The sequence below is a fragment of the Humulus lupulus genome, chromosome 6 (genome assembly GCF_963169125.1).
Source record: "Humulus lupulus chromosome 6, drHumLupu1.1, whole genome shotgun sequence".
Lineage (NCBI taxonomy): Eukaryota > Viridiplantae > Streptophyta > Magnoliopsida > Rosales > Cannabaceae > Humulus > Humulus lupulus.
The window spans coordinates 151,082,608-151,101,485 of NC_084798.1; the positions used below are offsets into that span (position 1 = coordinate 151,082,608).

Here is an 18,878-nt window from a genome sequence, read left to right on the forward strand (position 1 = left end):
ACGACCCAAAAAAATCACTAATAAGGCTTAAGGGCCTTGATTAGTATGCCGGGAGGGCATAGTTGGTTTATGTGAGAATTAAATAATTTAATGCATGATTCCGTGATAAGCATGCTTATATTATTATATGGATATATGAAATGCATGTCTAAGAGTTTTAGTATGCATGTAGGCCCGGTTTAGCTTAAAAGGGTATATTCGTAATTTTAGCTCGTTGAGGGCATAAATGTGATTATGTGTTATAATTGTGAAGACCACATTATTATGTGGATATATCTGCAGCATGCGACTTCAAGCGATCCTAGGGAGCTAGTTAACGGGAAAGTCACAACGAGACCCAACACTTGACTCGGGGCGAGTCAAGGGGTATTTTGGGAATTAGATAGTTATTTGAGTTATCGGGTTATGGAAATAAATAATTGGAGATATATTTGAGGTTAGGAAGCCTAGGTGGGAATACTGGGGAAGTTTACCATTTTGCCCTCAGGGACGTTTTTGGTACCCCGAGCTTTGGAATTGACTTAAGTAAGATAAAACAAAGAAGGAATTAGCTCGAAACACCCAAACCGACCCTTCCTTCTTCTCAGCTCAACACACTCTCTCTCTCTCTTTCTCTTAAGGAACCATTGGAACTAAGGAAGATTTGGTTGGAAATTCAGAGGTTTGAGCTGGAATCTTGGGGGATATCTCAGTAGCAATCTGAAGGTTCAGACCAGTAATTTAGGCAAGTGCTGAATTGTGGTTTAGCTAATTAAATTCTGCAGTTTTGGTTGGGTTCTAAGAGTTTATGGGTTTTGAAATTGAAGACTAAATTGGAACTAAGGGCTTGGGAGTTAGCTCAACAATTGCTTGGTGGATTGGTTCTTCAGTGAAGGTAAGCTCTAATTTATATTTTAGCGTTTGAATTCTGTGTTCTCTTGGTTGGTTTTAGTGTTCTTGAGCTTATGGGTTTCAAAGATTAAAGTGTAATTTTGATGAGTTTCTAAGCTAGGTTTCTGTTGGATTTTTCTGCTGGAAACATGTTAGGATGTTTATGATAGTTGAATTGTATCATTAGGATGATTTTGGGTTGATTTGAGTGAGGTTTGATTGTTAAAAATGGTGGGTTTTCTGGGTTTGAAGGGGTTGGGCCGCGACTCAGTTCTTGGTGTGTCGCGACCCTCTGGAGCAGATGGGAGCTGAGGAAGAAGGGCGGGCTGTGACATGGGGAGTGTTGGGCCGCGGACCGTGTCTGTTATTTGGTGAGGCTGGGCCTCTAGATAAGGGCAAGCCACGACATAGAGAGCTTGGGCTGCGGTTCTTAAGGGCATTTTTTTCCTTAAGGAGGTTTTAGGCGCGGGAACCTAACCTAGGGTGCTTGGGATTGATTCCACTACCATGTTTGGTGGAATTCTATACTCCGGAGACTAGAACTTGGTTCGGAAACCTTTATACAATTATTATTGATGGAATCCCTTATCTTGTTTGTGACAAGGTGTAAGCTAGGGCTCGAGAAACGGATCATGCTCAAGGGTCATCTCTCGTAATCAGAACACTTGGATTTAAAGGTAAGAAAACTGCACCCGGTTGTGAGTTTATGACGGGACTAAGGGCTCCCTATTCTTGTATGCATTATGTAAGGTGGTATTATGCCATGGAAATGTAAAACAAATGGCCTAAGAGTGCCGGAGTTTACAATGGCGCACAGGGCGCGGCTCAGCCACTGGTAGTTGAGGACAGCTTAATATTCACTGAGCTCGGTTTAAGCAAACTGAAATCAGTGGTGTAAATAGAGGGTGCGACTTAAGGCGTCAACCTTGGTTATTGTATGATTTGGTTGTTGTTGTTAATTGACAAATATGATATGCTGAATATATCTGAGTATTAGTTTGTGAATTTGTTGGTTATGTTTACTGATCTTGTGAATGTCATGATCTGCTGAATTTATGGATTAAAGAATTATTTGGTTATTGTCATTGTTTACGCTATGATATTATGGTTTTATTGCTGGGCCTTGACTCACAGGTGCTACGTGGTTCAGATAAAGGCAACGGTAAGCTTGATCAACCCTGATTTGGAGAGCTTTAGAGGCGGAATGTACATGATTAGCTGCTCGGCCGCCACGGTTGAGGGAGGGACAGGAACAGGAGGACCTTAAATGTCTGTTTTGCCCTTAGAGTGGCCAATTGATGTATATACTCTAGAAAATTTTGTAAACTGTCCTTCAAACGTTATTTCTTTTGGGATCCCATGTATAAACGTTTATTTATATGAGATATATCTTTTATGACCAAAGCCTTTTAACCCTAGTTCACTAATGGTCTTAGCAACACGTTTTCAACTAATTTGACTTGGTTAGCAAGTCTTGCACCTTTATAAATACACAGTGTAACGGTCTTGGCTACCCAGGGCGTTACACTTTTTCTCTACACTCAAGGTAAGGAAAATTAGATAAATTTAGATTATGACTTTAGGTAAATATTATGACACTAATGTTTCTGGTACAAGATGATAAGTGTGGCTTGGCCTAAGTGAAACTCATAAATGGACCTAAGTGATGTCCAAAACTGTAAGATGGACCTAAGTGATGTCCAAAGGGCTCAGATGCCCAAACTTTATAAACACTCTATCTATAACTTAACTAATTCGTTTATAGCTGATATGATTATGATAATAGTAAGTTTATGTATATGAAGTAAGAAATGCATAGTTATTTATGGTGGCGATTTTCTTAATTATTATTATAAGATATTATGTAGCTTTTATGGTATTGTTGAATAATGAATCTCTTGTGATATTTATGAAATTGTCTGTATGTTTGTCATGATTGTATTTTCCTTATTCGGCTTAGAAGTGCACTCCTTATAGTATATCTGTGTATATCAAAATAAGTAAAGAGATAGATGGCAGGTGTCGAGTTGAACCTGGATAGCTACATGTGTATTCGTGATGGCCATATAGTTGCTTGAAGATCTAAAGTTTATATTTCGTTGTCTTAATTAGTGTTTTATTTCTCTAAAATAAATGTTGCTGTATTTCTATTACTATTTTTTAAGACAGCTTACAAGTTGTATTTTTAGAAAAAAAAATGGGATCCCGTCTGAATTAGTTTATTTTAAATAAAAAATCAATGTTTATGTTTTTATTTTTCAACATTGGTTCTCTGTATTATTTTTATGAGAAAATAAGGGTGTTACAGTTTTTAACATGTATATTTTAGGGGGCACGATATAGTAGTGTTATAAGTTCGGGGACAAAAATATTAATTATTCTTATATAATTTAAATAAATATATTTACATATAATTTTTTTATGGAGAGAAGGTGAAAAAAAAACCAGTACGACATTTTTTTATGTTTTTAGAAATTGTAAATATTTATATAGATTTTATACTTAAAAATTTATCAATATTGTTATATAAGTGTACAATTATATACCTTTTATTATAGTAAACATTTTCAGATACACATTATCATATACAATTTCAAGTCTTTTATTATAGTAAACATTTTCAGATACACATTATCATATACAATTTCAAGTGGTTGCACTTATTTCACCAAAAAACTTGATACAATCTCCTTTAGGCAAAACACATTTGCCTGTATAGTAGATACATATTACTATTAATTGATATTACAATCTTGTCCCTAAACAAAAACAAAATAATTAAATAATTGTATGTAAAGTTCCACAATATATAAAAAAATATTTATTTTTTCTTATTTATATATAAAGTACGGGTTGCAATAGTACTTTTAGAAGGTAAAAGATTAAAAATCAACTTATTGCTATAGTACATCAAATCTTGTATTATATGAAGGATTCAACACCTCAAATGGAAGTCAGGTATTGAATAACTGCCCATTAATTAAATAAACAAATTCCGTAGAGAATTTTTATTTTTAATTCAGTTTTATAAAATTTGAGTTGGCGTACGGAAACTTCAACACTGAAATAAGCAAAATCGTTAAAAGAAATAGCTATGTTCTTAAATTCATTTATGTACTTTTTAGTGAAAAAATGGGAAAATATATTACAAAAGTCCTCAATTGTTAGGACCCCAACAACTCAAGTACATGACAGTTCTAAGAGATTCTTCAGATTGCTTCAATTTCTCATCTTTGGAGATGTTGTAGAAAGCTGAGCTGGGATTTTCTTGGCCTGAGGATAAGATTTGAGATTGGCCTTTGTGTGCTGCTGAATTGACCTCAGAACAGAATTCCATCTACAAACGCCTTGGTCCTTCAAAGCTTCCACTACTCCAATACTTGTTGCCACTGCCCAAGCTTTACTTGAACTCATCTTGGTATTTCCCTCTTAATTTAACTGTTCTAAAACTGAAAATAATCTGATCAAATTGGAAGTGGGTAAGTTCTCAATGATTTAGGTTTTCGAATGTGTTGAATTGTATCAAGTAGTTATGTCTTTATATAGATATGGTGTTTGTAAATTGTGTGACTTTGAGTTTGGGAAAAGATGTAAGACTGGAAGAGAAAACTAGAGACTGTTTTCGCCAGTAGTTTGGGAGAAGCCTCTGGTTTTGGGAACAAAATACCATATGCTTAACTCATTGTTTTCAAGCGGGCTGAGATTATTTATGTCAACAAAGACTGACTTGTCAATAAAATAAGCCAACCAATTTAAGAGAGTGTGGCTTGACATTAAGAGAGATGGTTTTACTAATGAGTTACATTCTGGAATCTCTCTCTTAATCATTATTAATGTGTTAGAAAAGAACAAATATAGTATATTATATTGCTTTGATTACAACCTTGCCTTCACTCTCACTCTTGCTTCCATGGCTTTCAGCTATTAAATATTGAATTAAATTATAAATAAATTTGGATCATTCTTATTATTGCAAATATATGATACTTGCAAATCAAAGGAAACATTTTTAGAATATAGAAGGCCACAATTACTGTCATGTGCAAGCTACCAACAAGTCCCCAATTTTTCATTCCCTTAGAAAAATCTCTCTATTGAAGATAGCCTTTGATTATTGATAATGGATTCAATAAAATTAAGCAACACTTCATCAATTTCTGCAAAAGTATATAATATTAGCAATGCTGTTGGTTAATTACGAATTTGAGATAACTTTTGATTTCACTCTTTTCTTGAGCAATAATCCCATTTTGTTATGGCAATAAAAGAAACTTCAATTTCAAGAGAATGAAATTATTGGATTAGTGATGTGTCTCATTCTATCAGGATCCTCTGCCTAGAGGTATCTTCTTGACCATCCAATTAATGTGCATAGTTCTAGGTAAACTACAGTCTACCATAGCCTGGTTTTCAAGTCAAGATCAGAAAATTATAATAGTGAACTATAAATATTTGAAAGGTAAGCAAGCAATAATTTAAATCAATGTATGTATTTCACTAAAAACTGAGAGAATATGTTACAGAAAAGCACAAAAGGGCTTCAATTGTTGGGAACCCAACAGCTCAAATACATGATTGTTCTAAGCCATTCCTCAGATTGCTTTAATTTTTCATCTCTTAAGAGATAGAGTTTGGATATTTTGGGAGAAAATCATAAAACGCAGCTCAAAAATGGAGCTGGTGTATTAAGTTATATTTATACTAAATGTGATAACATTACAAATTTACATGAGCCTCTCAGCTTTGTACACGTATAGGAATTGTCAAAAAAGGGAATAATCTGTAACAATATTTGTACACCTCATTGTGCTCTGATTCCAATGGACAACAGCAGGAATATTCTACATGTCATTTAGAGGAGTGATCTGGTATATTCAATGATCTCAGGTCTTAACACCACCCCTCAAACGAAGGGGTGATTGTTGCACACCAAGTTTGGAGACCAGTAAACTAAATCTGTCAAATGATAGTCCCTTAGTGAGGCAGTCGGCTACTTGGTCTGCAGATGGAACATACCTGACTTCCAGTTCTTTCTTGAGCACTTTATCTCTAACAAAATGCACATCAAGCTCTATGTGCTTTGTTCTTGCATGATATACTTGATTAGAGGCAAGAGCTGCTGCACTAATGTTATCACACCAAGTGATGGATTTGGTTATCAAGGGAAACTTCAGCTCCTACAGTAGTGACTCTATCCATGTTATCTCGGTAGCTACCTGTGCAAGTGCTCTGTACTCAGATTCTGTACTAGAGCGTGATACCACAACTTGCTTTTTAGACGACCATGACACCAAAGTATCTCCAAAGTACACACAGTAACCAGCAACTGACTTCCTGTCATATGGGCAGCATGCCCAGTCCGCATCCGAGTACCCTACCAAACTCAGGTTCTCACTTATCCCAATATGCAAGCCATGGTTGGCAGTTCCTTTTAAATACCTCAATATTCTCTTCGCATTACTCCAGTTTGGTTCTTGAAGATATTAGCTTAGCTTGTTTACAGCATATGCAATATCAGGTCGTGTGTGACACAAATATTGTAGTGCTCCAAGGAGACTTCTGTACACAGTAGGACTTGCAAGTCTTTCACCGTCAGTTCGAGATAGTGGTTTGCCAGCTGCCATTGGAGTTGAGACTGGCTTTAGATTAGTCAGCTTGTACCTCAATAAAATTTCCTCAACATACTTTGTTTGAGTAAGATAAAGGCCTGTGTCATCACGGTACACTTCAATGCCAAGGAAAAAATTAAGTGGTCCAAGGTCCTTCTAGGTAAAGCTCTTGTTTAGAGCAGCAATAAATTGAGTGAGCTTGTTGGTGTTGTTTCCTATGACAATAATGTCATCTACATAAATGAGGGCCAAGATCACAACTCCATCTCTGTTATAGAAGAATAAGGAACTATCTGCCTTGGAATTATTGAAGTGCCATTGCAACAATGTATTTTTCAGTCTCTCAAACCAAACCCTTGGTGCTTGTTTTAGCCCGTAGAGAGACTTGTGCAGCTTGCATATATGATTAAGCTTTTCCAAATCAACAAACCCTTCAGGTTGGGTCATGTAGACATCCTCCTCCAAGTAACCATTCAGAAAAGCATTATTTATATCGTATAGACTAGTGCCGAGACATAGTTATGGTGAGGACAATGCGAACTGTTGAGGCTTTGACAACGGGACTGAAAGTTCCGCCAAAATCTATACCAGGCTGTTGATGGAAACCTTTGGCGATCAACAAGCTTTGAAGCGTTGGTCTTGACTTTGAAAACCCATTTGTTACCAACCAAATTATAGTGGCTGGCAGGAGGAACAAGAGACCAAGTCTTGTTTGCTTGAAGTGCTTGAATTTCTTGGTCCATGGCTGTTTTCCACCCCTCAATAGCAAGGGCTTTTGAAATAGTAGCAGGTTCTTCGTGATGAGGATGCCATTGTGATTGATCCAAATAGACTTTAGGTTTATAAATTCCATCCTTGGCTCTTGTAATCATAGGATGAGTGGCACATACTGGGGTTGATTGTACAGATGTTGTTGCAGAAGTAGAAGAAGCACCAGGTGAGGAAGCAATTGGACACTCATCACTCCTAGAGGATGAATCAAAAGAAGCACCATTTGCAGCCACGTGGTCAGTATGAGCAGAAGGAGTTTCATGAATAGGGGTGCATACCTGATGGTCCATTGTCGTGAAGGAGTTGGAGCTGGATGGTGCTGCTGGCGAGGACACTGTTGCTGGAGTGTGAGTAGATGTCGAGGCCTCTGATGAAGGTATCTGTTGGTACATGAGCTGCAGGGAAAGGCAAGTGAACCCAAGACATGGGAAAGTCCGAGGCCTGTTTTTCAGGCTGATAATTATTTAAGAACCCAGCCTTGAAAGGAAACTCAACCTCATTAAATTTGGCACTCCTTGAAATATATACCTGACCAGTTGAGCTTAAACATTTGTACCCCTTACATGACTCACTAAACCCAAGATGAACACATTTTAAGGACCTAAAACTGAATTTGTGATCAAGATAGCGTCTGATACAAGGGAACCAAGCTGCTCCAAAAACTTTAAATGAGTGGTAATCAGGTTTTTTTTTGAAAAATGACTTCATAAGGTGACTTGTGTTGTAACAGTGGAGTAGGCAAACGATTAACAAGGTATACTGCTGCCTGAAAAGCATCAACCTTATATTTCAAGGGCATTCCAGCTTGGGCTAAGAGTGTTAGCCCATTTCGACAATGTGTCGGTCTTTCCTTTCCGCTCTTCCATTTTGAGCAGAAGTAAGTGCCATTTTCTTGCACTATCTTCTCAAATGATAGATACTCAAGCCCCCCCCCCCCCCCACAAATTAGATCTCAAAGACTTAATCTTCTTGTCGAATTGGTTTTCAACAAGGGATTTGAAGTGGATAAAAGCTGCCAAGGCATCAGATTTTGCTTTAAGGGGATAAAACCAAGTGAACCTACTGTAATCGTCTACAAAGTGAATGTAAAACTGATAGTTTTTATTGGAGTTTACTGGTGTTGGACCCCAAAGGTCTGTGTGAACAAGTTCCAAAATGGTCTTGGCTCTACTAGTGGAAGATTGAAATGGAAGTGAATGAGCTTTACCCAACTGACAAGCATCACAAAATGATTTTTTCTCATTAGATAAAACTTTTACATTAGAAGTTGACATCACTTGCCTTAAGACTCTAGACGATGGGTGACCCAAACGTCTATGCCAAATATCACTTATGAAAAGAAAAGACTCATCAACCACAGGTTGATTTACATTTGACTGTGATACAGATAAACACTAGCAAACAAGTTAGATTCAATGTGATTAGCAACCATGGATGGTGAGGTAGATAGTGGGGTGAGTGCGGTAGCGTCGAGTTTGTACAAGCCATCTTTAAGTGTCCCTCGCAGCAGCACCTTCCTTGTATCCTTGTCATTCACAAAACAACAGTTTGAGTGGAACTCAATATGCACATTGTTATCAGCAGTAAGTTTAGAGACGCTAATCAAATTTTTTGCTATTTTAGGCACATGAAAAAGTTGGTTAAGGAGCAAAGGTTTATCAGATGCAGTAGAAAAACATCCAGTACAAACATTAGAGATCTCAAGCTGGTTACCATCACCAATCGTGAGCTTATCTTTACCACCATATGGAAGATGTTGGGTCAGGTTGTCCACGTTAGAGGTGAGGTGATTGCTAGCCCCACTGTCAGCAAACCAAGCCTCATGGTCAATGGAATCTGGTGATGCAACAAAGGCCGAAGGATTTGAGGCTTGAGAAGATGAGGAGTTCCGAGGGTCAGTGCCCATGAAGGATTCGTCAAAGCGATTATAACAAATAGCTGCGGAATGACCATATTTTCCACAGACCTGGCAAGTGGGTCGAGGGCCAGAGTTCTTTCCGCCCCTGCCACGAGACCCATGAGGACCACTGCTACGATCCCCACGAGAAGAAGGAGAGCCACGGCCACGAGGAGAACTAAAATGAGAAGGGCGCTTCGGATGAGAGGACGGAGTAGACTTAGCAGCAAGATTCGCAGCCGGTGACAGAAGCAGAGACAAGAGCTTGGACGAAGGAAAGAGAGCACGGAGACGCTCAAGACGACTATCAAATCAGAGAATAGTATCCTGAAGTTCAGGCCAAGTGAGGGCAGAACGAGCTTCAAGCTGAACAACAATGGAGAGATAGTCTGCATCCAAGCCATTTAATACATTAGTAACCAAGTGAGAGTCAGGGTAATGTTCACCTGCCAACGCAAGAACATCAGCCTAACTGCGCATTTGACGATGATACTCCGGCATGGTCATGCTGCCCTTGTGCGTGGTCTCAAGCTTGGTGTGTGTGTCATCAAGCCGAGCCTTCGAGTAAGCACCATAGAGGGTCTCCAACGCTCGCCAGAGACCAGCAGCTGAAGCATATCCCATGACTTCGATGGCAATGGCTCAAGTCATAGAGCCATAAAGCCAGCCCATGAGAAGTTGATCATTGATGACCCAAGACTCAAAAGCAGGATTAGGCTGAGGAGCGAAGCTGAGATCCGGACAACCAGACACGGAAACGAGAGGGAGGAACTTTGATGGGCAGGGTTTAGAGCCATCGAGGAAGCCAAATAGACGGTGACCACGGATAATGGTGGAAACCATGGTTTTCCACAAGGTGAAATTGGATCGGTCCAACTTGAGCATAAAAGGCTGACTGAGAGTGCTCCCAAACGGAGACAGAAGAGCAGAGGAAAACCCATTGCTTGATCCAGCAGTGGATGAGGAAGGAGGAGCCAAGGCAGCAGCGCCAGACTTGGCGGCACCAACAGAGCTAGGGGCGACGGTGTAAGCAGGCCCAGGAGAAGACAGTGGTGGAGGCCTAGAAGGCTTCTGATACCAAAATAGAGTTTGGATATTTTGGTAGAAAATCGTAGAACGCAGCTAAAAAATAAAGCTGGTGTATTAATTTATATTTATACTAAATGTGATAACATTACAAATTTACATGAGTCTCTCAGCTTTGTACACGTATAGGAATTGTAACAATAAAGGGAATAATCTGTAACAATATTTGTACACCTTATTGTGCTATGATTTCTATGGACAACAGCAGGAATATTCTACACGTCATTTGGAGGAGTGATCTGGTATATTCAATAATCTAAGGTCTTAACATTAAGTAGAATCAATCTTTTTGCAGTCATCCACTATTCCACTGTATTTTATTGCCTCGTAGTCTCAATAGTCCTATTATAGGAAAAGCCTACAAATTAGGGGGACAATTTTATTAATCGAAAAGAAAAAAGGTTGTTCTTTTGCTAATGATTTTTATTTTTTGGCCCTGTTTAACATTGTACACCGTTTAATGATTTGAGGAACACAATTAAAGCCTAGCTTGATTTGGAAAATTAAACAACTTTGAAGTAACATTATGGGTTAGTCTGAAAATGTATTCCCTCTCTCTTCTCTGTTAGAATTAATATGAAAGTAGACATATGAACAATTCTATATACATGTAGGCGGAATTAATATATGAATGAACATATGCAAAAAAAAATCGAATATTGTATACCTCCAGCCATTGCTATTGATAACCTCGATCTAGCTTTAGATCTACAAAAGAAAAATAACAGAAGTTAGAACGAGTACACGGGCTTCCAAGCTCTCACTAACTCTTTTAGATGGAGTTACTGGAAGTCAGAATGAGTAGCGAGCTTGGGGACCGGTACTCTATATTTATAGAGTGAGACCTACCATCAGAGTCTCTGCCACAGATTGAGATATTTCCTCAATCAGTTGGGATATGAAAAATCGGGTAACAAACAATGTTGACCATTAATTAGAATATTTTGTCAATAAATTAAATATTGAATATATTAAATCAATTAGTTGATTTTATATACCAAATAAATAATATTCTAACATTCTCCCACTTGGTCAGCATTTAAATTAATGTATTACTTAAGCCCGACGATCATCCCTGTTAGATAATAAACACATGAATCATGGCGATAGGTCCTCTTTTTATGACGAGTATTATCTTCCATGTATTACAATATATTTATTACATAACAATGTAATTTATGTGGCTATGTACTTAAACGAATAAACCTTATGTTTATTCAGGTCCTATGAAAGTAAAATTTTCTCAAATAAAATTAAGATGCGCATAAATATGAGAAAATATCAAAAATAAGAGTTTCATTGATAATAACTTCAGTTTGTACAATAAATTTACATAAGGGAACCAAGTCCCATGTTCACTACATGATCCTTGAATTTATGAGGTGGCAAGCCTTTCGTCAAAGGATCAGCAATCATCAATTCAGTGCTAATGTGTTGAATGACCACTTTATTTTCTTTAACACGTTCTCTCACGGCTAAGTACTTGATGTCGATGTGCTTGCTTCGACTACCACTCTTGTTGTTCTTAGCCATGAATACAGCAGCTGAATTGTCGCAGAACATTCTCAATGGCCTAGATATTGAATCTACAACTCTAAGGCCTGAAATGAAACTCTTTAGCCATACACCATGCGATGTAGCCTCAAAACACGAAACGAACTCGGCTTCCATAGTAGAAGTAGCAGTCAAGGTCTGTTTGTTACTCCTCCATGATATAGCTCCACCGGCAAACATAAACACGTAACCAGAAGTTGATTTACGTGAATCAGTACAACCAGCAAAGTCTGAATCTGAGTAGCCAACTACTTCCAGGTTGTCGGTTCGTCTGAACATGAGTTTGTAATCCTTAGTACCCTGAAGATACCTCATAACTTTCTTTGCAGCTTTCCAGTGGTCTAATCCCGGGTTACTCTGAAATCTTCCTAGCATTCCGACAGCAAAGGCAATGTCGGGTCGTGTGCACACCTGAGCATACATCAAGCTTCCAACAGCAGAAGCATATGGGATGTTCTTCATTTCTTCCTTTTCAAAATCATTCTTTGGACACTGGCTCAAATTTAATTTATCACCCTTAACGATAGGAGCAATACTTGGTGAACAATCTTTCATCCGAAATCTCTCTAAAACTTTGTTAATGTAGGTTTCTTGAGATAGACCTAAGATACCTTTGAATCTATCTCGATGGATCTTAATGCCAATGACATAAGACGCATCACCCATATCCTTCATCTCAAAGTTCTTTGAGAGAAATTTCTTCACCTCATGTAGCATGCCCTTATCATTGGTTGCAAGAAGAATATCGTCCACATATAAAACAAGAAAACAAATCTTACTCCCACTGACCTTCTGGTATATACATTGATCCATGACATTCTCTTCAAATCCAAAAGAAGAGATGACATCATGGAATTTTAAATACCATTGGCGGGACGCTTGTTTTAAACCATAGATGGACTTCTTAAGCTTGCACACCAAATGCTCACCATTACTAGAGGAGAATCCTTCTGGTTGTTTCATGTATACCTCCTCCTCTAGGTCACCATTTAGGAAGGCAGTTTTCACATCCATCTGCTGTAGCTCTAAATCGAAATGAGCAACTAATGCCAGGATAACTCTGAGGGAATCTTTCTTAGATACCGGAGAAAAGGTCTCCGTGTAGTCAATTCCTTCTTTTTGAGTGAATCCCTTAGCAACGAGTCTCGCTTTGTGTCTCTCAATGTTGCCTAATGAGTCTTTCTTTGTTTTGAAGACCCATTTACACCCAATAGCCCTCGCCCCATTAGGCAACTCAACAAGATCCCAGACTCCGTTGCTTTTCATAGAATTCATTTCTTCATTCATGGCATTGTACCACAGTTCCGATTCTTTGCTATTCATAGCTTGTGAAAACGTTTCTGGATCATTTTTGGCTCCAATATTGTAGTCAGATTCTTGCAAATACACAATGTAGTCACTAGGTATCGCCGATTTTATTATCCTAGTGGATCTTCTTAAGGCTACACCAGCAGGCTCTTGAGGAGCGGGTGGTTCAGCTTGTTGTTCAACAATTATAGGCAACTCTTGAACAACTCGATCCATTTGAACTTCATCATTGACTTGTGGATCTTCAACAATTGGCTGTGGTGGTTCAACATCCATTTGGACTGCAGGGGTGTTATCGACCACAATCAATCTTGCTCTTGAGGTGGAGGGTTCTAAAGGATCTTTCTCAGAACCTAAGTCCTTGGATTGATCACTCCCACTAATCAAGGCATTTTCAAGAAATTTTGCATTCCTTGATTCCACAATCCTAGTGCTATGAGATGGACAATAAAACTTGTAACCTTTAGACCTTTCAGCGTAACCAATAAAGTATCCACTTATGGTCCTTGGGTCCAGTTTCTTTTCTTGTGGATTGTATACCCTAACTTCAGATGGGCATCCCCAAATGCGTACATGTTGCAAACTCGGTTTCCAACCTTTCCATAATTCAAAAGGAGTTTTGGAGACTGCCTTGGTTGGAACTCGATTTAATATGTACACGGATGTCTTTAGAGCTTCAGTCCATAAGGATTTAGGAAGTTTAGGGTTGCTGCTAAGCATACTTCGCACCATGTCCATCAATGTTCGGTTTCTCCTTTCTGCAACACCATTTTGCTCGGGTATACCGGGCATGGTATATTGGGCAACAATCCCATTTTCTTGAAGAAACTTTGCAAAAGGACCAGGTTCTTGTCCATCTTCAGTGTATCTACCATAATATTCTCCACCTCTATCTGATCTCACTATCTTAATTTGCTTGTTGCATTGTTTCTCTACTTCAGCTTTAAATATCTTAAAGACATCTAACGCTTCGCTTTTGTTATGAAGTAAGTAGATATACATGTAGCGTGAGTAATCATCTATGAAAGAGATGAAGTATTTCTGACCATATGAGTCCATGTCTGGACTACATATATCAGTATGTATGATTTCTAATAGGTCAGAACTCCTATGGACACCACTTTTCTTAGACTTGGAGGTATGCTTTCCCTTAATGCAATCCACACAAGTATCAAAATCAGTAAAATCTAAGGTATTGAGTACCCCATCATTTACTAACCTTCTAATTCTATCAATAGAGATATGTCCCAATCTCCGGTGCCATAATGTAGAGGAATTCTCATTCATAACACATCTTTTATTGCCAGCGTGAACGTGCATAGTATTATAAGCGGTATTGTTTTGTAAATTAAGGCAGTAAAGACCATCAGACAAAATACCATTTCCAACACATTCAGATTTATTATATAAATTAAAAGATTTGTCTGAAAAAGTAAAGGAAAAACCAAAAGGTACAAGTCTTGAAACGGAAATCAAGTTTCTAGAGAAACTTGGTACATAAAATGTCTTTTCTAACTTTAAAACAAAACCGCTACTTAAAACTAAATGGCACGTTCCTATAGCCTCCACATGTGAGCCCATCTTGTTTCCAGATAAGATGCTTTGCTCACTTCCCACGGGCTTCCTTAGGTTTTGTAAACCCTGCAAGGAATTTGAAATGTGAATTGTTGATCCAGAATCAATCCACCATGTGTTAATATTAACATTAGCCATATTAGATTCATAACATACGAATGAAATTGGATTACCATTGTCGTCCATCCATTTCTTGAACTTGGCGCATTCCTTTTTCGCATGTCCCTTCTTTTTGCAGAAGAAACATTTGATGGAATCCTTCTTTATATCACCTTGGGGAGGCACTTTATTTTTCCCCTTGTCCTTCTTGGATGGTTTGCGTTTCTTGCCTTGGGTGGCCATGTGAGCACTTTCACCTTGTTCCTGCAGGAGCCTTGCTTCTTCTTGAGCACACATGGTTATCAGTTCATTGATACTCCATTTGTCCTTATGTGTGTTGTAGGAAATTTTGAAAGGCCCATATTGAGGTGGAAGATGGTTAAGGATGTAGTGGACCAGGAAGGTTTCGGGAATGACTACATCGAGTTTCTTCAGTTGAGCAGAAATGTCCCTCATCTTTGAAATATGTTCTCTAACTCCTTTGACACCAGTGAGTTTTGTGGATGAGAACTGGTGGATGAGGTTGTTGTAAAGTGGTTTGTCTGAAGTGTCGAACTGCTCATCGATCAGTTTGATCAAGTCTTTGACTTTCTCAGGTTGCTCCACCGATCCACGCATTCCCAGAGGGATCTTGGACATGATGAACATGATGCTGAGGCGATTGGACCGCTCCCATTTCTCATATAGTGCGATCTGAGCAGCAGTGCTAGTCGCAGTGATTGCAGCAGGTTCGTCCTTCCTTATTGCGTAGTCCATGTCGGCGCAGCCTAAATGAAGAAGAACTCGTTCCTTCCAGATTTTGAAATTATCACCCCTAAGCTCAGGAATTTCGGTAAGGATTTCAGCAAAACTAGAGGATGATGAAGAAGCTGCATGAATAGGATTACAAACTTAGATTTAGAAGATTGAGGCTTAATGAAGTCATGTTTTACCAATGTATAACATGCTGAAGATTGAAATTTTATTAAACAAAAATTGCCTGTGGGCTAAATTTTTAATTTAATAAAATTGGATGTAAAGGATGATAGATTATTCAAACGAATTATTTGGGATAAAGTAAGGTTTGATACTTCTATCTTTATTAAACTTTATGATAAAACTATTAAATTAATTATCATAACTCCTGTGGGTAAATTAAGAAAATTAGTTTAATATATTATCCTAATTGATTATATAAATATAATAAAATCCCTGTGGGGTAAAATTGTTATATTTATATAATCAATCACAATTTTGTCCATTATGTGATCCTTTCAAATTAATATATAATTTTATATAATTAAAGATGCTGTGGCTACTCCCTAATTATGTAAAATTATATGGTTCACTAGACATTATGTTTTAGGCTCTAGGAAGACCTAAGAACAATTTCGTTATAACATAATAGGCAATCACAGAGAGTAGTGCTCCTAGTGTGGTCGTCCGAAGATCATTAAAAACCGTTCTAGATTGAGCATTTGTCTCAGTTTCATGCGTTCTTATGTCAACCACAAAATTGTTTATGAATTATTCATAATTTTATTCACCCTAATGTTTTATGAATATTTTATGAATAATTTATGGAGATTAATGTGCTAAATATTATTCAACCTATCTTAATGTTTTGAATATAATCTAAATATATCTAGCACAATAATGAAATATATATAATGTATTTAAAATTATAAAGGCATACATATAAAATTAAAGATAATTATACTCAAAATAAATTTTGCATGAATAAGAACAAAATAATCATACAAATTAGTATAATTAATTATATGTACGAAAATACAATAATTCCATATATATACTTAATGGTAGAAAAAATCATGCTTAATAAGACAATAACATCATTTACTGATTTCGTGAATTAATAAAATAATTGCACAAACTTAATTGTAAAAATTTCTTACATTCTTAAAATAGCACAATTATTTAATATTGCATGAATAAAAGAAATATACCATACACCAAAATCAAGTAAGTGCACATTTTAATTAATTTCCAAATATATAATTTACCAAAATTATATGTTTTAATTAAATTGGCAAGATAAAATTTATTGTCCAAATTGGTTCGAAATTCATGTCTAAAGAGATTCATGACGTTAGATTGATTAAACAACAACAAAAAATCGAAATTTAATATCAAAATTGTTTTTGGCCATAACCGGGTACATGAAGGTTGCAAAACTGATTTTGGATTCTCAAAACTTGATTTGGAAACATAGATCATTAGAAAAAATAATCTGAAGGATTTCTAATGGTACTTATGTGGAAAATTAGTTTTGAAACAAAAAATCAAAAAATATGAGACATTAAAACTCTCTATAAAAATAAAAATTATGAATATGGCCCTCAAACAATATATAAAACTATATACACGAATATATAATATATGTGTATAGATGAAGACATAGGCACATCTATAAATCATAAAAAAATATATGTGTATAATTTGTTTATATTGCCAAAATATGTTAGATATAACATATATGTAAACACAAAACAATACAAACACAATAAAATTACCAAAAGAAATTTTGTTAAATGTAGGCCAACCAAAACCGAAGATATATGTATATATATATATATGAATATGAATATGAAGGCATATATAAATCAAATAAATATACATGCAGATAAAATTAGCAAGGCAGAGATGTAGACTGGCGACTGATACCAAATGTTAGAATTAATATGAAAGTAGACATATGAACAATTCTATATACATGTAGGCGGAATTAATATATGAATGAACATATGCAAAAAAAAATCGAATATTGTATACCTCCAGCCATTGCTATTGATAACCTCGATCTAGCTTTAGATCTACAAAAGAAAAATAACAGAAGTTAGAACGAGTACACGGGCTTCCAAGCTCTCACTAACTCTTTTAGATGGAGTTACTGGAAGTCAGAATGAGTAGCGAGCTTGGGGACCGGTACTCTATATTTATAGAGTGAGACCTACCATCAGAGTCTCTGCCACAGATTGAGATATTTCCTCAATCAGTTGGGATATGAAAAATCGGGTAACAAACAATGTTGACCATTAATTAGAATATTTTGTCAATAAATTAAATATTGAATATATTAAATCAATTAGTTGATTTTATATACCAAATAAATAATATTCTAACATTCTCTTCTTTAAATCATTTCTTTGTTATCAAGTGTTGTGGCTAATCAAGTTCCTCTGGTTTGAGATATGATCACAAACCATAGTCTAGTTTTAATTTTAAGCCTGGTTCTGTAGACATGAGTAACTGAGTAAGCTGCTTTAATAATAGTGAATGAAGCAAAATCTATGAAAGGAAAGAGAGTGATTATATTAAATCCATCTATACATTTCACATAAATAGGAAACTATATTACAAAAATTCATAGTGGTCTCAGTTAATGGGACCCCAACAGCTCAAGTACATGACAGTTCTAAGAGATTCCTCAGATTGCTTCAATTTCTCATCTTTGAACTGGCTATTAGAATACTGAGCTGGGATATTCTTGGCCTGAGAATAGGCTCTGAGATTGGCCTTTGTGTGATGTTGTATGGATCTCAAAGCAGAAGTCCATCTACAAACACCTTGGTCCTTCAAAGCTTCCACTACTCCGATACTTGCTGCTGCAATCCAAGCTCTTCTTGCTGTACTCATAATTGCCCACTTGTAAATTATTACTCTACGAGTAGAAATAGGAAGATATTGGAATTGGGAAAAATTTGAAAAGTACTATGATTTGTTGTTTGGTTATGTTGAGTTGATTTGAGTAAAGAGGTTAATGTCCTTAATATATAGAAAGGGGTTTGTGAGAGAGTGATTATAGTAAGAAAAGAGATAAAGCTGGAATGGAAAACTAGACTGTTTCACCAGCAGTTTGGTAGAAACCTCTGGTTTTGGTAGCAAAATACCATTTTCTCTTTTTTTTTTTTTTTTGACAAAAAATACCATTTGCTTTATTAATAATATTATTACGTGAAAAGGACAAGTACTTGCCGATAAACTAAAGCAACCATTATATATCATAACTTGAGTGTCCCTAGAATTATTTAGAGGGTAGTTCTAGGAAATTGGAACCGGTCTTCTTTACTTACTTATTTATTATTAATTAATTAATAGTGTATTAAATG

At 36.7% G+C, this 18,878-nt stretch overlaps 1 protein-coding gene and 1 pseudogene across 1 annotated transcript; both read right to left on the reverse strand.

Moving 5' to 3' along the window:
• Positions 1 to 3,949: 3,949 nt before the first annotated feature.
• LOC133784244 (uncharacterized) lies at positions 3,950 to 4,507 on the reverse strand (annotated as a pseudogene).
• A 13,551-nt stretch (positions 4,508 to 18,058) lies between these two features.
• Positions 18,059 to 18,633, reverse strand: LOC133782608 (uncharacterized). The gene has a single exon (XM_062221941.1). It carries the CDS (start codon positions 18,403 to 18,405, stop codon positions 18,145 to 18,147), a length of 261 nt encoding a protein of 86 aa, XP_062077925.1. The 5' UTR covers positions 18,406 to 18,633; the 3' UTR covers positions 18,059 to 18,144.
• Between the last annotated feature and the right edge of the window lie 245 nt (positions 18,634 to 18,878).

Bases quoted from the DNA above. Each gene is read 5' to 3' on its own strand.
- LOC133782608 (XM_062221941.1), bottom strand. From the start codon at position 18,405: ATGAGTACAGCAAGAAGAGCTTGGATTGCAGCAGCAAGTATCGGAGTA.